This window comes from Muntiacus reevesi, chromosome 5 (genome assembly GCF_963930625.1).
Source record: "Muntiacus reevesi chromosome 5, mMunRee1.1, whole genome shotgun sequence".
In the NCBI taxonomy this organism is placed as follows: domain Eukaryota; kingdom Metazoa; phylum Chordata; class Mammalia; order Artiodactyla; family Cervidae; genus Muntiacus; species Muntiacus reevesi.
Window position 1 is genome coordinate 103,670,265 of NC_089253.1, and position 19,968 is coordinate 103,690,232.

The 19,968-nt window shown below is 46.5% G+C and overlaps 1 protein-coding gene across 1 annotated transcript in view; it reads right to left on the reverse strand.

Moving 5' to 3' along the window:
* ASTN1 (astrotactin 1) overlaps positions 1–19,968 on the reverse strand; it is a 186,860-nt gene that overhangs the window by 11,124 nt on the left and 155,768 nt on the right. Inside the window, exons 16-18 of the mRNA XM_065937170.1 lie at positions 16,716–16,867; positions 14,934–15,069; positions 8,379–8,479 (exon numbers count right to left, since the gene is read on the reverse strand). Coding sequence (XP_065793242.1) covers positions 8,379–8,479; positions 14,934–15,069; positions 16,716–16,867 — 389 coding nt within the window. The remainder of the gene's footprint in view (positions 1–8,378; positions 8,480–14,933; positions 15,070–16,715; positions 16,868–19,968) is intronic.

The window sequence follows — 19,968 nt, forward strand, 5'->3', positions numbered from 1 at the left end:
TGATTCATTGTAAAAATTTCAAAAGAATTCAAGGCTGCTGGTAATGACAGAGCCATCATCGTAAGAATTTTCTGGGTTGGAATGACTAAAATTTTTACCTCTGCCCAAACACTGCAATGATTTCATTTTTTATTCTATCCTGCTCATTGTCCAGGAGCCAGATATTACTTCTTTAGTGTCCTGAGTGGCCAGAATAAGGCTAGACACTGTAATAGATTCACAAATGTTAGCTCAATGGGTGAAATTCATGACTTTAGGAGTCATTTGAATCTACTTTGGGGGAGGGTTTCTGGTGATGTATCTCCAGACCAGGTTATACCAACCCATTAGCAGTTAAACCCTTGTAACCAGCATCTTTAGCTGCAATAAAAATAATTTCAGTCCAGAAATTCATTTGGATTTTTAGGACTTTAAAATTGCAGGTTGTTAAAATAAGATCAAGAGATAAAGTGGACAGTGATTTAGACTATAAAGATCTCTGGTATTTATTATATATTAATCAAATATAAAGAATACAAATAAAATTATATAGAATGTAAAGAGCTCTGGTATTTATTTGTTAACAGCCTATTGGTTGCCAAGAACGTTACACCTGTGAATTTTAATCCTCACACCAGCACTGCATAATGATTATGAATGTTCTTGTCCTACAAATGAGGACAGTCACAAAGGCCAGGTTATCTGCCCAAGGTCGCATAGCCGGTGTGGGCTGGAGTCAGGGTTGAAAACGTTATCTATCTCCCATTGCTTTCTTGCGTTGACACTCAGGGGATGGTAGTGTTGTAACCAATTTAACATGCAGGAGGCAGGGTCTTGGGGGATGTTTTCTGGAGTGACTACTTCTGGCAGAGGACATTTCCCTGGCTGACCCATAGATGCTTCATGGAAAGAGTCAAGTCAATATGTAGGGAGTCTGTCATTTCTGCAGTAGAAATGGAAAGAAGCAGAGGGACTATCCTAAGAGCTGTGCTGTGTTCAATGGGAGGCGGGGAGTGTGCACCTAGAGAAGAAAGACCAATAGAGGAACAATGTATGACGAGATCAGGGCCCAGACAGGGAGGTCTGGGGTCCCATCTCCCACCCTTTTTCTGATGTCAGTCTCTTCTTATTTCTGGTGATGGGACATGGCATCCCAGGCTCCGGCCCTGGTGGTAACATTCTGCTGAGGAACAGTGATGACTGAGAAGGTGTTTTCTGGCATATTTACTATTCTCCAACACAACAGTAATATCCAACTAGAGAAGGCCATTAGCATCAGCATTTGTGTCTGAGACCAGGTGAGATAGGCCCAGGTTCCATGATAAATCTCCTAAAACCAAGGTAACCTAACTCCAGGGTGTGCTTAAAAGCCTTCATCAGTAAATGGGATGCTATATTCAGAAAGATCTACATGCTAGGCTTCTAGAGACTGAGTATTTCTGGCTCCTCCTAGCTTCGCTGAGGGAATTTATGGATATTATTTCATTAGCTTTCATAGCATCTGAGGAATTCACTAACTCAAAGAATGCTAAAGACTCTAAGGTATTTTTGGTTATCATTTACCCAGCTTTCAGCTTCCCAGAAGTCTTGAGCTATCCAAAATACATATGGGTCTTTCCTCTGTTGACATGCAGGGTGTTCAGGAATAGTTAAAATGCCAGTGAAGAGATGGTAACGTGTCAATATATGCAGCCTCATCACAAAAAGGAAAAAAAAAAAAGAGAGAGAGAAGGGAGTTAAGAACTCTTGGGCAGCAGAATAAATCGACAGGGCTGGGACTAAAGGTCTCAGACCCAAAGGTATGGTTTGAGAACAGGCACCATGACACCAAATGGAGTTGAGCTCCACTGGCTGTGTGACCTTGGACAAGTCACTTAACCTCTCTGGGTTTTAGTTTCCTTGTTTGTTCAATGAGGATCAATAACACATATCTTCCAAGAGTATTGTGAGGCTAGAAGTGATGATGAATGTAAAGCCTTTTTTCACATGATGTCTAGAAAGAGCATGTACACATTTACTGACTAATTCATTCTCAAAAAATTCTGAGTGCTTACCACATGCTTGACATTTTTCTATGTACTTGGGCTACATCATGGAGAAACTTTGATAAAAGTTCTCATTTTATGATACAGTCTGGTGGTAGGACACATTAGGTGAAGTAATAAATATAATGTATAAGTAAAATACAGTGTGTTAAAAAATAAAACAGGAGAAGGAAGACTGGGAGTGCTGGATGGGGCGTTGCAATTTTAAATATGAGGGAATCACTGGAAAGATGACAATCAAGCTGAGGCTTGGAGAAGGGGAGAGAATGAGCTGGGGACATCTGGGCAGAGCAGATCAGGGAGAGGAAGCACCAGCACAGAAGTTCCCCAGCTATGGTGGGCAGCAGATCTGAAAAAGGCAGGTCACCCATGGTGTCTGGAAGTGAGGGAGAGAGAGAGCTGGACAATAGTAGATATTATTTTAAAAAATCAGTGTTACTGGTTCTCTACTTGATCATGGTTTCCCCAGTGCCATGAGACAGAAATTGAAACACGGGAGTCCAAGAGCGGGGCAAGAGGAAATACTCTTATTTAAATGAAAAGGAGTGACTCACTCCAAGGGCAGGAGGGAGCTTTCTTATCCCCCAGCGGTGGTTGCTCTTTTTACGAAGACATAAGCATCCTGGGAAGCATCTATCCCTTCTGCAATGGCTTTCTTGGCTCCTGTGATGAAAGTCTCCTGAATGGAGGTCCTAAGTCATCAGTTTCATTATTTTAGCGCGGAACTACCTAAAAGCCCAGTCTGTCCCCACACTGAAGTAACTAACCGTGGAATTCCATGTGAAAACTTGAGGGCTATGAATCCCAACTGGCTTTTTATCTCCGTCATTCTTGTGTGCTGTGTTTAGTCATTCAGTCGTGTCCAACTCTTTGCGACCCCATGGACTGTAGCCAACCAGGCTCCTCTGTCTGAGAATTCTCCAGGTGAGAATACTGGAGTGGGGTTGCCATGCCCTTCTTCAGGGGATCTTCCCAACCCAGGGATCAAACTTGGGTCTCCTGCTTTGCATTCTTAGCACTGTCCAAATTGCAAAGTCCCTTCCCCCGCATCCTCCGAGTCTGCCTGTCCTCTCCCCCACCTTTCTCTCTCTATGCTGCTCTGTGCTTCCTTCATGCCAGGGATTCTCAAACTGGAGAATTAAACTTGATTCACGGCCAGGAAGGCTTGTGAAAGCCCAGGTTTCTGGTTCCCACTGGAGTTCCTGATCCAGAAGGTCTCGGATGGAACCTGAGTGTCTGCATTTCTAACGAGCTCCCAGGTGATGCTGCTGGTGGTGGTCTGGACCACTCTTTGACCACCACTGTTCTATACTAACTCATTCCCTCGAAACTTTCTTACTTCCTCTGGGACCAGCACGGTTACATGGCAACCAACTCTCCGTTTGCCCTTGACCTTGGCTCACTCTTCCTTCCCTCCATAGCCCTATGTTGGCTGAAACCTGCAGAAGGTCCCTCCCCCAGATGTCTGCATGTCTTCCTCCTTCACCTGCTTCCCAGCCCATCCTAGGTGAAATCCCACCCTCTGCACCTCTTAAACCATCCCCCTGCTTGTATGTCTCCATAACATATGTCACTATCTGACACAGTATTTATTCCTCCCCCTTTTTTTTGGTTTTTTGCTTTGTCATCCCTGCTTAAATATAGTCTCCATGAGGCAGGGAATTCCTGCCCCCCCCCCCGCCCCCATGCCCCGCCCAAAGCCTAAGTCAGATATTTAGGAAGGGCTTGAAATAAGTTGTTTTATTTGATAAATTCAGAAATCTGATTACAGAATCCTTGAAAATAGATTCTGAGCCTTGTTCTTTTTGTTTCCTTAGCAGCTAATACCAGGGTGTGTTATTAATGAATCAGTGGCTATAGAAGCAGCAATGAAGAAATGGATAGGATTTGTGTTTGGCATCAGGAGAGGAGGATGGCTGCTGGAAGAAGGATGGATCAGAACCAGCCTTTGCTTAGTGAAGCCACATGAAGAACTCCTGTAAGGCTGCACCGCAACCAAGAGACTGAGTTGATCTTATTACTGACCATAGCCTTTCCTGCTGGAGAAGGGTGGTTCTACTGGTAGAAACGTATTTGGTCAAAGGTTTTACAGTCATGAGGTGGTAAAATTCTTCATAGAAGAATTCCTAGTTTAGGAAAATGATCATATAAGAGTCTGGGTTTCTGTTAGATAATTAGGAGCTGAGGTTATGCTCTGGGTCACTTAAAAGGTAATTCCCATTTGTTACTAGTTGTAAACTCCACCCAAGTGAGTTATATTTATGATCGCCATCTGGATTTGAAGACGGTAAAGCATATATATATATATATTTTTATAATGGCTAGGCCAGTACTAATTTGCAAGGATGCCCTTAATTAGTCTAATTCATTAATCTCCACACCTGCCCAGTACAGGACTCCTTCCTTGCTGAAGGATAACGGGACCTGGGAACACTATTTCATTCTCTCAGCATTAAATTGCCTCTTGTCCTCTCAGCTGGTCTGCTGGGGTTTCAGAAAGTCTTCTGTGCCAGGGAGCACAGATGATCAGGAGCATATTTTGATATGGGTACCAGAATTAACACAAAGAAGCCCCACAGAGAAGTAGTACAGTGGTCTCTCCCTGGCTGATTACTCTACCTGTCTATGTGCTAAGTCACTTCAGTCGTGCCCAAGTCTTTCTGACCCCATGGACTGTAGCCTGCCAGGCTCCTCCATCCATGGGATTCTCCAGGCAAGATACTGGAGTGGGTTGCCATGTCTTCCTCCAGGGGATCTTCCTGACCCAGGGATCAAACCTGTGTCTTTAATGTCTCCTGCTTTGGCAGGTGGGTTCTTGACTGCTAGCGCCACCTGGGAAGTTCCACTCTTTATTCCAGAGTTGCTCTATCCATCTCTTCCTGCAGGTGACATTATGAGGCATCTCGCCTACCTGCTTATCACCCACTGATGTCAACCAGCCCACTGCCTATTCAGCAAGGAAGTTCAGGGTGCCTGCTGCTGCCAGCAAGGACATTGGCAAAGTTTCCAAAACAGAAAGGGCTGGGGCACCTTCTCACCACCTGTCTCTGCTCTGGCTTGGAGTAAGAAATCAACAGATGATGAAGTAAGGGTGCCGTGGGTCCTCCCCAGTCTCTCATTGAAGGATGTTCCACCCCAGATTATACTTATACCACGGAGGGATTTCTTAGGTGTTCAAACTCATTCTGTCCACACCCTACAAGCCAGGCAGTATTCACTCCAGAGAGAGCACATTGGTCTTATACTTACAGGTCTCCACTCAGCCGTAACATCTCAGTGAAGACCAAAACAGTCCTGACAGGGGGAATTATTTTGATATATAGCTTAAAAACTATTTTCTAATAGAGGTCTTTTCTTCATTAGTATTGAGAGACAAGGGAAAGGTTTCAGTCTTTTACATAATAACCCTCTAAATATCTAATTTAACTTTATAAACAAAATGGAAATTACCACAGAATAAGAGGGAGGAGGGATAAATTGGAAGACTGGGATAGACACACACTAGTAGATATAAAATAGATAATGAATAAAGACCTACTGTATAGCATAGGGAACCCTACTCAATAGTCTGAAATAGCCTATATGGGAAAAGAATCTAAGGAGTGGATCTGTGTATATGTATAACTGATTCACTTAGCTTTACACCTGAAACTAACATGACATTGTAAATCAACTCTACTCCAATAAATTTATTTTTAAAGTTACATAAATTTACTTATTGAACTCTCACTAGAAACTTATTATCTAGGGTATCATAATCCCCATCCCATTTTACAGAGTAATAAGCCGAGGCGTGGAGTGAAATAACCTGCTCAAGGTCAAGTAGTTAGATGGCAGAGCAGAAACTTGACCCTGGGTGGTCTGACTCCACAGTCTAAGTTTTCTGGAACCAGTCGATCAGCATGCTGCTTTCTGAGTGTTAGGGACACAACTGTGACAAAGAGAGACCAGAACTCTGCTCTCATGGAGCTCACTGACTAATGAGGTAGACAGGCATTGAATAAGGCGTGATAATAACAAACTGAGGTAAGGGTTCTGAAGGAAAGAAACAGGGTACTATGAGGGCATCGAGCAGTGGCCCTGGACCCTCCTCGGAGCAGGGACACTTACTCCGAGAACTGTGGACTGAGGAGTTGATCAGTGAAAGGGGTGGGGCTGGAGCACACTTGGGGTCAAAAGCCCAACATGGGCAGAGCCTCCGTGTTGGAAATGGTGTCTTGGAGAGAGGCAGTGAGGCTTCAGAAAATACAGAGATTGATGGGGAGCAGGGGCAAGAAGAAGCCGGAGAAGTGGGCAAGGGCTCTTCTATTTAGGTCCTAATATGCCGGATACATCGGAGAAGGCAATGGCACCCCACTCCAGTACTCTTGCCTAGAAAATCCCATGGACGGAGGAGCCTGGTGGGCTGCAGTCCACGGGGTCGCTAAGAGTTGGACACGACTGAGCGACTTCACTTTCATTTTTCACTTTCAGGCATTGGAGAAGGAAATGGCAACCCACTCCAGTGTTTTTGCCTGGAGAATCCCAGGGACGGGGGAGCCTGGTGGGCTGCCGTCTATGGGGTCGCACAGAGTCAGACACGGCTGAAGCAACTTAGCAGCAGCAGCATACCTGATACATATTTTGATCTTCATCACAAAAAGAATGGAAACCCGTTAAAGGGTTGTAAGTGGAGGCATTAAAATTGATCAGATTTCTGTGTTGAAGATAACTATGCTTTTAGCGTGCCATGCATGTTTAATGAGGTAGTAAATAAAAGTCCTTCCCTTTCGGAAGTTAAACATCAGGGATCCTAATTAAGTAGATCTAGGGTTTCCCTAGAAGGTGTAAAAAGAAGAGGGCAACAAAAGATGAGATGGTTGGATGGCATCATCAATGCAATGGCCATGAAACTTGGGCAAACTCCAAGAGACAGTGATGGACAGGGAGGCCTGCTGCAGTCCATGGGGTTGCAAAGAGTCAGACATGACTTGGCGACTGAATAACAACAACAGGCCCTCCCTGGGATCCAGGGGTGAAGAATCCACCTTGCGATGCAGGAGACCCAGGTTCAATTCCTAGTCCGGGAAGATCCCACATGACTCAGAGCAGCTAAGCCCACAACTGCTGAGCCCGAGCTTTAGAGCCGGAGAGAAGCAACTACTGAGCCCATGCGCACAACCATGGAAGCCTGCAAGCCCTCAAGTCTGCTCCACACCCAGAGAAGCCCCCACAGTGAGAAGCCCACGCACTGCAGCCGGAGAGCAGCCGCTGCTTTCTTCAACTAGGAGACCCAGCATAGCCAAAATAAGTACATAACTAAAATATTTTTAAAGAAAAATAAAGTAGGTCTAGGTCTCTCTTCCGAGTGTCACTTTTTATCACCGTGGCATCACCCGTTGACCATTGTGGGGTTATGTCAACTCATAACCAACTTGAGGCAGCTGGAGTCACATGCCACAGATAAGGTGATTTGAGGGGTATCACCAGCTTGGCAAGAAAACTTCTCTTATCAAAATCTGTGCAACCTAAACTTCTAACATCAGTCACCATTTCGGTTAATATGCACATGCTTTGCTCCATCACCAGTTCAAGTGTTAATAGATATCGGTAGTTGATCAGATCACTTTAACTAGTGCCAGGGCCCTGCAGAAGGGGTGCCGAGGAGGGTAAAAGCCTGGTTGTGGAGGGAATGGAATAAACCTTAGAGCAAGAGACGTTATCCAGACACCAGGAAACTTCATGGGAAGCCACAGTCAGAAATGTGCTATTTGTAAAATGGATGTTGTCTGAAAACCCAACTCTTCCTAACTGACAAGGGCTCATTCTGGTGCATTGAAAAAGGACAATTCTTTACCAAAGAACTGATCCATAACAACTCCAAACTATAGAATAAAGATTTTGACACATCTTTTGTAGGAGGGAGTCATACAGAAATGCATTCTAAATCTGTAGTCTTCCTTTACTGGAATTCAAAATAAACTTTCAGATGTATAAAAAAGACAGGAAGAGGGTAAGTAAGCTGATCAGCATCCTGAGGGCAGAGGTCTCTCTGACGCAGCGAGCACCTGGCATCATGTCCCTAAGCACCTGGTGTACTGCTATGGGTATCTGGGGCCTTCACCAGGGTCTGCTACGTTCCCTGACTTACAGGCCATGTGGAATACCAGGGCGCGATGCAGATTTCCACATCAGAGGCAGAAGTGGAGGAATTCCTGCAAAGGAGATGCTCCACTCTTGAGCCTTGAATTCTCCCCCTTCCGTGCTGAACTCCAGGCTGTTCTCTTTTGACTCCCTTGCTCCCCCTTTCCCCAAGGTGAGGGGAGGTCCCCAGAGCATCCCTCAGCAGACTCTGATGGCCTCCACGTCTCTTACCTTGGGCTTTGACATCATCCACCACAGGGCAAGGGGTCTTCACGATCACATCACTTGGCCTGGAGCGTCGTCCTGTGTTGTCCACGCCCCACAGGGTGAACCTGGCAGGGAGAGGAGGGCATCAACAGAGAGAACTCACGGGGTTCTGGCTGACAACCAAGCCTTGCCTGGATGGACGAGTTTCCCCTGGCTGCTCTCGCCACCAAGTCATGCACTTAACTACCATCACCCAGGTCATAAAGTATGCAGTATAGAATCTTTTACTACTTCCTGGTGGGTCCTGGGCTATCATTCGCTGTCTTGAGGATATTGCAAGATAGCAATCATCATGGCACAGGGCAGTGTTTCTCCAAGTGGGGACCCCAGACTAGTAGTATAGTCAGGGAAGTGGATAGCAATGAAAATCCTCATACCTCATGCCAGATCTACTGAATCAGAAACTCTAGGCATGAGGACAAAATCTGTGCTACGACAAGCCTTCCAGGTGACTCTGATGCCTGTTACATCCTGACAACTACTGAGCTGAGGAAAAGATGGAAACAGATGGCTTGACGTGGGTCTGAAACTTCCACTCCCTGAAAATAGAGTTGTAGTTAACTCCTCTGGGCTTTCTTTTCCCTCTCTGTGAAATGGGGATGATAATAAAATTGCTTGCAGATCACTGTGAAGATGAAATGGCATAAAAAAGCTCAGAAATACCTAACATAGTACCTGGCGCCCAATGACACTGCTATCAATTCTGTTCTGCCCATCTTGTGCTCAGTTGAGGCTTCTGTGCCAAGCACTGAGGACAGTTTTCCTCTTTAAAGTCAGAAGTGAAACAGCCAGAGTCAAGAGGTCCTGACTTGCATGTGACTGAACCCTCTATTTCCTACATGCGACTCCTTCTGATCCATGGAGATGCTACCGGTCATGGACCAGGAGGCCAAAGTGGAAACCTTATGCTACCCTTGGCATTGAGAAGATGTGATTCTAAGAGCCCCCTCCACCCTTCAACACACACATGCAGACACAGACACAGACACACACAGACACAGACACACACACTCCAGAAAGAGGATAAAGACCCGGCCATCCAAGTCTCAGTGTAAAATTTCCCCCTCGGGTGATGGAGCCGGATGCAGAGGAAAAAGCAGCACCAGGCTCTGCCTCTCAGAATTTGAATATAACCATGAGGATCACCCCTGGTGTCAGTGCCCAGGGCCTCTAACAACCAATCTAGTGAGTCTAAAGCAAATCATTAACACTGCTTTTCTTGTCTCTTCTCTTTTGCTCTGTCTCCCTGGAAGGTTGCATTTATTGGCAAGTCTGGATCTTCTTTCCTCTGGGCAGAGCTGCAGGGAGGAAGAGAAGTGAGAAGAAGAAAGAGGCCCCGAGACAGAGGGGCCTGGGTACCTGTTCAGCTAAATGAGCCTCAGACAGCTGAACCTGTGAGGCAGAAAAGAAGTGGGAATTGCCTAAAGACTCTGCCAGGAAATACACGATTCTCTCGGCAGAGAAAAGACAGCCTTGCATCTGTGACTGCCCCCCCGCTGAGAAACCTGGGAACCGGTCAATGGTAAGACCCTGCGCGTCCTGGTGCGCTGTCTTCCCTCCCTCCATCCTCCCCCGGCTCATGCTGGAATCCCACCCCGCCAGCTGTGCAGGATCGTCCCGCCTCTTTGCTGTCAATCAAACAAGGACCAGGTGCTTGGCCTTCCCATCTTATGTGTACAAGTGACTCTGTCAATTCTTCTGCCCTCTGCTTCTCGCCTTGCTCCTTAGTTCAGGTCTACCACCTTGCCTGGTATTAAACCCCTCTGCCACCCTGATCCCAAACCCAGGGGCTGGCTGCCCTTCTCCCCCACCATCCCTCCCCTCCTAGATCTGAGCCCTTCACATCCAGGCCCACACTCTGGGCTGCCTGAATCCCTAGCAATGGCAGCCCCCAGAAGTTTTCATCATTCCTTCTAGACCCTGCAACACACAAACACGGGATCAGCCTCTTGCTACTATCTCTAGAATTGTGACAGATGACACCAAACCTGAAGCCGGCACATCTGATCTGCCCTTCTGGTACCTGCTCTGTTTCCCAGTCTTATCCCCACAACCTGGTCTCAGGCCAGGTCTCACCTTCCTTCTCTGCCCTTCTGCTCTAGATTGTCTTGAGCTGTTTGTCAGGGATGGGCCCAGAAGTATACAGCGCAGACTGCAGACCTGCACCCCACTTTCAGGGACTCCCACATGGATGCATTTCCCCTCACCCTCATGTGCAGACTCTACCCTGACCCCATTTCCAGCTGTCCCTTCTCACCGGAGTCAGAAAGGAGGAATTCCTATTCTCTGTGAGGTCAATGCACAGCTGCCGGCAGTCACAGGACTGCTAGCATGAGCCTGGCCCTGCGCCCTGCTCTTACCACCAGGCTCTCTTCCTTCACCAGCCCCTCGCCAACTGTGTGTCTGAGCCAACTTCCTGAACCCCCGCCCTGAGATCCAGTTTGCCTGATATCCCATCCTCTGTAAGATTGCTCTGCTTCATCTTATCCCGTCCACCACCCAGCGTCCTGAGGATCACCTTAGGACTCCAGGTCAGGGCTAGCGTCTTGCTACCTGCTGGTGGGCCACGTGATGCTGCCTGCCTGAATATTTACAGGCTTAGGGGTCACTTGCCCTGGATTGTTGATAGTGGGTTCCAGCCACCTCTTGTAGCATACCTTACTTGACCTTGAACCCTTGGTTTCTAGCAGTTTCCCTGGACTGAAACATCCTAAGTCTCAGGTAGCACAGGGCTGTCAGATGGATGCTTTCTCTCAGTGCCTGGAATGCAGTTAATCCTCACCCCACCCCACTTGTCCCATCCCTCTAAGTTTCACTTTGTGCTTCATCCTGCTCTGAGTTCTCACTAAGTCTACTGGATTCTGGGCTGGGATGAAATTATGTGTGCTGCATTTAATTCTCATTACTCTGACTGAGTATTTAGTATACAATTTAGGGTCCTAAGCCCTTAACATTTTTAATAGCAAAGCAAGGTATTAGGAAAGGCAATGCTTCCCCACATGCTTCTAAATAGAGAAGACACTTGGCCTAAGAGACCGTCTTCATTGGTCCTGGCTCTCTCAGTCCTGGAGGGACCCTGAGGAGTAGCCAGATTACTTTTACTATTGAAGCAAGCTTGGAGAACACTTCATGCATTTCAAGTGGAAATGTCATGTGCAGTTATTTCAGCAAGTCTTCTCTGTTCATTGTCAGCATCATCGTTTCTACTTTTGGACACTGGTAGGACAGTAAGTAGCTGGAATCAGTGGGAAGAAGAGATAAGCTCTGCTCCCAATCTGGAGGGCTGATGTGTAAGTGCGTCTACTGCCTTATCCAGAGCTGCTGGTCTCTTTCCACTGCTGCCTGCCTGCTGGGATTGCTCAGCCTGTCATTAGAGCCTATGTGATGACACATGTATCATGTGTGTGTGTGTGTGTGTGTGTGTGTGTGTGTGTGTGTGAACCAACGCAACCCTGCCCTGGCTCCAGGGCTGCTCCTGGCTCAAGGACTGAAACCTGATGTGCAAGGAGCATCCTTGGGCTTCCTGCCTAGGGCTGACGGTCTCTATCTGCAACTTTCACCCTTGCCCCCTCCAGGTGTGCTGGTTTCTCCAGATGGCTCCAAATACACTCCCTCTTTCTGAATTATCTGTTCACCGTCTCATCCCCCACCCTCCAAAAGCAGCGTGGGCAGTGTGGGCACACACTGCAATGGGGGTGGTGGGCTACAAGGCTCAGGAGTCATCTCCACCTCTGGCCTCAGTTTCCTCATGTGTAAAATAATGAGGTTGGACCAGACACTCCCTTTTAACCAGGGATTCTTGGCTGTTTTTGTACTGTAGTCCTTTCTCAGGATAATGCTTTTCCAATGCATTAAATAAAGTGGGCAGGATGACAAAGTGAGCCAGTTATACCGAGAGGATGTTCCACCTCTGTGGACCTCAGGTGAAGAGCCAGCTCTGTGCTTTAATGTGAATAATAAGATCATGCTTGATCCTTCCAGTAGCCTGGGCTGTCTGAGAGTAAGATGCAGCGAAGAAAGTGCAAACCTTGACTCAGTTCTTCACCACCCACCACTCCCAGGCGACAAGCTGTGTGATTCACAGGAAGTCACTTAGTGTTGCTGAACTCCATTTCCTCAGCTATAAAATCGGAACAATAACCCTAACCTCACAGGGGTGGAGGATTCCCAGAAACACCTACATGTAGTGAAGGTGCTGTACATGAAGGCTGCCTTCCCCTGTATTGCAGATAAGGGAAGAGCTGCAGAAACGTCGTGTCCACTCCATCACTCATCGGCTAGAAACAAAGCCAGGTGTGGGACCCCGTGTGAAGAGCAGGGCTCCCCTCCTTACCAGGGACTGATCCTCTGGTTCACTTGATGGTTCTGCAGAGAGGAGCCTCTCTCCCAGGCCTGCCCGCGTGCTCTCTGCATGTGATCTGCAGCGCCACCTAGTGGAAGTTGGCTGTTTCTTTTCCCCTCTGGCTCCTGCAGTCTCATCATTTCTTTTGCAATCAACCTTGACAGACGGTTTGTGTTTTACAAGACGTAAGAGGGAGACACTGAAGCTCACTCAGGATAGCAGAGTTGGAGAAGGCATCAGACTCAGGTCTTTGATCAGGAAATGTAGCCAGACCAAGGCCAACATGAGGAGGTCCCAGGGGGGGTAAGGACTGGCACTCCTAACAGACAACCATGCCAGCCTCACTCTCATAGGAGCCTTGAATTCCAAATTAACAGCTGTAACTTAGTGACAGGAACTATTGAGCCCTCATTATATATGGGAAGTCCAGTTGCACTGAGTTTGAGGCATTTCCAGTGGGTTAGGTGTTCCGTATTTCCAAATTTTTGTTCCTTGTATTGGTTCCTCCACTAATGAAGGACGTGCACGCTCAGTCACTCAGCCATGTCCAGCTCTTTGCAATCCCATAGACTGTACCCCGCCCGGCTCCTCTGTCCATGGGATCCTCCAGGCAAGAATACTGGAGTGGGTTGCCATGCCCTCCTCCAGGGGATCTTCCCATCCCAGATATCAAACCCTTGACTCCTGCATCTCCTGCACTGGCAGGAGGAGCCTTTACCACTGAACCAAGGCTGCCCAAACCGCAGGCCAGCTAATGAGAATCCTGAGTAGACTTGTCTTTGTCCTACTATTACCATTTATGCCCCTCTATATTTTCCAGCTCCTCTAGAATATCACTTGTTTTTACATATTTTGCTTTCATCAGCCCGGCCCCTTGGTTACATCTCTCTTTCCTGTACTGAAGATATTCAGCCTGAGCACGGAAGTTCATTTTGCAATCCATGTCACTCGCATTTCCGGTGCTTTTCCTCTTTGAACTCTTTCGCTGTGGAAATAGAAACGATTTATTCTGGAAACCTTGACTCTATTCTCATGACCTCATCTGTAAACTGTTGAATGTTTTTCATACTGATGGGGTCAAAAGGTCCCAGAACTACATCACTATGAATTCTGCCTTCGTCCGCCAATGTTCCCATCATGACTTAGATTCCATCACTATCTCTCCTCTTTTGGTGTCTTTTATGTCTGCTTCGAAAATACTTCACAGCTGTTCCCAGAGCACAGAGGGAAACAGGGAAGAGCTACCAGCAAGAATAGAGCTGGTCCAAGTGCCACAAGATAGGAGCTCGCTTTGTTTTCTTTGAAGAAGGACCACCTCTCACCTCTATAAAACTATTTCAATGTGGCTGAGGCTACTTTTTTTTTTTTTTAAGCAGAACTCTTGGTATTCTATTCTTTTCCTCCAGAAAAAAAAAAAAAAAAGGTAATAATATCCTCTGACTTTCAGCATTCACTTTATTCTCCTGAGTTCACTTTCTTCTAGCCCCTTTCTTCACCATCTGTTTCCACCCCATCGTCTCCTGGCCGCTCATCATCACACCTCTTCACCTCTGCCCTCGCTGTTTCCTCCGCCTGGTGTGCCTTTTCTAACATGGCGCGACCTACTGCAAATCTGCACAACCCAGTCCAGACGACGTCCACTCTACTTAGAATGAATCACAACTTTCTTTTCTCTTCTACGACATGTTCTTTGCTCTTTTACATCTAGCTTTTATTTCATTCTGCTTGATGTTAAAGCTAGCTGTTTATGTTTCTTCTCTGTGTTGCAAATTAGGATGGGATTATATTATCTTTTGTGATCCTCCGTATCCAGTGTTTAGAAGGTCCCCTATAATGCTAGGGCTTCCCTGGTGGCTCAGATGGTAAAGAATCTGCCTGCCATGTGGGACACGTAGGTTCGATACCTGGGTCGGGAAGATTCCCTGAAGAAGGATATGGCAACCCACTCCAGTCTCCGTGCCTGGAAGACCCCATGGTGGGCTACAGTCCACGGGGTCACAAAGAGTCAGATATGACTAAGCAACTAACACACAGACACACTATAATGATGATTGAGACAAGATTTGGAACACATATTTTTCCAAGTCTCCAAAGGAGCTCAAGTAGTAAAAAGGAATGAGCTAAAAGTCTGGGGGTGTTCAAGGCAAGGAATAAGGAGGTGGGTGGGTGTCACTCACATGTAGATGGTGTCGGGTTCCAGGCATCGGATGATCAGAGAGATTGTGGTGAGCTGCTTGTCTGGAACCTGAGAGGGCATCGCACAAGGAGACTTCGCTCCGGAGATGATGTCGTCTACGAAGCTCAGCACCGTTTCTGCCCAGAACAGCAGGGAATAGAAAAGGCATGAGAAGCAGTGATGGCCAAGCAATGTCTGGGGATAATCAACTCCATGAAAACTTACTATGCAAATCATTTGGCCCCCCATCTTCTTTTCTTAAAATTAATTAATTTATAGATTCCCTTGGACTGCAAGTCATTCCTAAAGGAAATCAGGACTATAAGGAGATCAAACCAGTCATTCCTAAAGGAAATCAGTCCTGAATATTCATTGGAAAGACTGATGCTGAAGCTGAAGCTCCAATACTTTGGCTACCTGATGTGAAGACTGACTCATTGGAAAAGACCCTGATGCTGGGAAAGATTGAAGGCAGGAGGAGAAGGGGATGACAGAGGATGAGATGGTTGGATGGCATCACCAACTCGATGGACATGAGTTTGACCAGGTTCCAGGAGTTAGTGATGGACAGGGAGGTCTGGTGTGCTGGAATCCATGGGGTCGCAAAGAGTCTGACATGACTGTTTGACTGAAGTGAGCTGAATTTATTTTTAAAATTTTTGGCTGCACCCAGGGGCATGTGGGATCTTAGTTCCCCAATCAGGGATAGAGCTTCATATCTCTGGCATTGGAAGGTGGAGTCTTAACCCCTGGACCACCAAGGAAGTCTTGGTCCCTGATCTTCTGAAATTCCTAGTAGGGAAAGGAGATCTAGAAGGAATGATCTTTTCTGAGTGATTCACACCTAACTCATCAGTTTGGAGCCATTTGTCCAGAGTTAGTTCAGAAACAACCAAGGCAAGATGGATCCAGCACACCAGCGAGCCCTTTTATGACATGCTCTTGGCTCAGGCGGAGAACATCTGTTCTGGTCAGTGGTCACTGCTAGACCTTCACAATACCTGTGCACACCAGAAGAAGCAGTAGCCAGCTCTCCATGCCCGAGGGCAGTGCATATGTTCCCAAGCCTCCATGATAGTTTCACCAGAAGTTATTTGCCCTGAATGAGACCACCCTGCTGGTGCCCATGTTCATGCATCAGTTTTAGGAATGATTTATGTTGACCTCTCTCTATGTGTAGAGAGTAAATACTGAGGCATGAAACATTTTTCATGGGGTACTTCCACTCTTTTAACACTTCCCTCTTCCAGCAGGCCCTGGCAAAAGCAGGTCCTTGCTTTAGGACAAGCAAAAGAATCTTTTGCTTGCTTGCTTTAGGACCTGGCAAAAGCTTGTCCTTGGTTTAGGACAAGACACAGGGTAATAAGCACATCTGTTTCTACATGCTTTTGCCTGGATGGGGTGGGGAGTGGGGGTTATAGCAAAGGGATTTTATTTTATTTTTCCTGTAATCATGGCAGTGGTTAACACAGAATTATTTCCTAATTGTGGCCTAGGATAACTAGCATATTGTATTGTTGTTTCTTTGTAAGTGTGCCTAGAGGCAATGAAACGGACACCTCTTTCATAAACAAAGAGGAAAACAAAATCAAAACAAGACTTTGTCAGCTACTCACTATGCAAAAACTCTTAAATGGGGAAGACGACTGCTGCTGCTTCTCCCTGCTCTTCCCACGTGACCTGGGGGTCCTGGGGACCTGGGGCAAAGGCAGGAGGCAGGACACTTTCCTTTTCTCTTTGCTACCTTGGATCAAGATGAGCCTGCCCAGGGGGAGATGCTCACCTGTCTCCACTTTGGAGTGGTCCATCCTGTCAGTGACCTTCTCTTGACGGATGAGGTAATCTACAATCTGCACCCCGATCGGAGGCTCTGAGTGTTCCCACTCCAAGACCACAAGGGTGCTGCTGGGCTCGTGAACCGTGGACAGTCTCAGCCTGAGTGCAGACAGGAAGAAACATGAGACAAGGGCCCAGCCCAGACCTGGGATGTCTCCTGATACCACTGCTGGCCACCTTCCCAATTGTTACATGGTAAACTCTCTTTTTGCTAACTTTTCTTGACGAGCCACTAAAATGATGTCTTTGAGGGCCTGTCTCCTTGACTAAAAAGTAAAGATCCTTGAAGGTCCTTTAAGTCTCTTTTTTGTTCACCTAAGGGCCCATTACAAATTGGGAACTCAACATTTATTGGTAAATAAATAAGCAGGTGAGTCAAAGATGAACGAATACTTATATCACACAGGGTTAGTGGAGAGGGCCTTTGGAGTAGCACATTATAGGCTTGAAAGTATAATTTCTGGATTTGCTCTTGAAAAATAAGAAAACGTGCCTATAAGACTCATACCAAGGCCCATTGAAGGTATTATCTGGGAGAATCCTCAAGAAGGACAGTCGGCTCAGCTTTGAGAACATTACAGGATCTGCCCTGCTGGGGGAACTCTGGCTTCCCCTCTTGCTATGGGGACTGACATCTGCTCACTTTGGAGGTCATGTTTACAGGGGACTTTACTGGGCCAGAGAGAGCTGGACACGTGTCAAGTTCTCCTTGGGGCGATGGCTTGCATCTGCAAACTCAGGTTCTGATTTCAGTTTCTATCTTTGCTGTTGGGTTTCTATGAAGATTCTGATTCTTGATTCCAGTCTTTCATCGCTTTTCCCAATTCACTGGCTCCTCATGTCATGTCAGTTATCCATTTTGACGACTCTTTGCCACCTCATCCCTGTTTGTGCATGGCAGAGATTCAATACTGACACCCACTGGTATGGATTTTCTAATGATCGAAGAGGTTCCAATTCTCTGTCTTTGTTCTGACTTCATGTGTGTGCTATAGGTTTCTCACTTGCTTCTTGTCTTTGTTCCTTCCTAGACCACTGGCTTCAGGGAGTTTTCCCAGTTCTTGATCACACCAGCCTCCTTCCCTTACATGTGTTTCTGCCATTTATTCCCAACCTGGACTCCTCTATCTCATGACCACCCATAAGCAAGGCCCTCTAGTCTCTGCTGAGTTCAAAGATGTGTCACTGGTCTCAAGGATTCCCAGGCAAGGTTGTGTGGACGGATCACACCAAAGCACTGTTCAATTTCAATTCAACAAATATTTATTAAGCACCCATTACTTGTAAGAATATGCTTGGTGCTGAGGATGCCCAGGCCAGCTCCAGTCCCTTCTTCTATGGAGTGGTCGCCAGACCAACATACAATTAAACATGTGATTGTAATCACATGTGAGAAGAACTCTAACAAGAAATCATGGGAGACTGTGGGAGCAACAGCAAGGAATTCAACTGGTGGGGAAATAATACAAACCACATGCTCTTCAGTGGCTTACTAGGAAGGAGTTACATAGTTTGCATATGACAGTAAAGATGGAGCAGAACCAAAGCAGTGCAAATGCTGACAAATTCATTAATTAGAATCATATGCACAGGGCTATTTTGAAGGAAAAAAGCATTAGCAAACTTCAGTAACTAAGGCTTACTGAGGATTCAGAATCTGTGAAAATAGGGACCAAGGCTGTGGACTCTGCCAAGAAATAGGACCGTGTATGATTTACACAGGCTTGTGTAGAACTAGAGTGCATCTCTATATCCAACTACTGATAAAAATTCAAGAAATTAAGGTCTGGTGATGGGAGAAGTGATTAGAGTTGACAAGGAAAGCAAAATCCTTAATAGACTTTCCTGTTTGTGGAAATTTAGCCCAATTTGATTTTTTGCTGTGACATTTAGTCAATGCAGCTTTAGAAATGAAATCAGCTCACACTAATAACTGGATTTTGTGTCCACCTGATGATAACAATTTGGTGGCGTCAGTATTTCAAAGGTAGCTGTTTTAATTGGTGAATCAGTCTAAAAGCACCATGTTTTAGGGTCTCCCTTTCTACCAAAAGAAAGAGCTTTTACTCATAATGAGCTTGATTCCCTTTGAACTAAGAGGTCCAAGTCATGGCTATAAAGAGCAAGAAACCAGTGGCTGGTGTGTCTAAAATCACCCAAATAGAAAAGACCCAAGGAGACATCGGACTTGTAATGACCCTCCACCACCGTGTTCTCTTGGCTCTCGGTGTTCTTCCGGCTAGGTCCTGGCCCTCTGACGCCCACCCGCACTTGCATGGAACAGACCAGAGGACAGGGTGCACCCAGACCAGCCTCTCACTTGCACGCTTCCTCCTACCCTCTTGCTCCCACTTCCTCAGCCCTCCAGTTACCAGGCCCTGATCCTCTCTCTGGGCTCTCTGCCTGACAATTCATGGGCCCAGGCTTCTCTAGCTCGTCTGCCCAGCCCTCTTTAGTAGACACAGTATTTCGGGGCCTCACTCCCATGGTTGATGCCCCACTGGAAACTAACAGGGGCTCCTGCCCTTTACATGAGTCCAGCCACTTCTGTTCAGCCGTCCTCGGAGGGGATGGAATCCAGGGATGGAAACCGGACATGTTCATTCTCAGCGACCTCTGAGCCCTTTGCACTTTCTTCACCCCTCAAATGCAGATACCCCTTAACACGCGTCCTTGATCTGCCACTTTTCCCAGTTGATAGTCAATCTTGAGCATCCTTTCTCCTAGCTCTGGTTCTGTTTCTCATTTCTTTGGGGCTGAGTTCAACCTTCTTACTAATGAGTACTTTGTTACAGAGCTCAAATCATCCTTCCTGATGACCAGTGACCATATCTGTAAGACTGTCCCTCTATAACTCTAAGGCAGGTCCAGAGGGAGTCAACCTCCTCCTCAAACCTGCTTCTCCTGGGATGCTTCTTTTCTCATTTGTAGCCTATTCATCTTCCCAGCCACTCCAGTCGTAAGTCTTAAGTCCATTCTCAACTTCTTCCTTCCTTTTCACTCCCATACTCAACCAGTCACCAAACTCTACTGGTTTGACCCAAAGTCATCTCTCAGAGGCATCCTCTCTGCACTATGATGGCTAAGACCATGGTCTCTCAGCTATGGCTCTGCTTCCTGTTCTATGACTGTAGAAAAAGCTATTCAGTCCACCTGAGTCCGTTTCCCCTATTAAAGGGGAAGGGTGGTAACAGTACTTT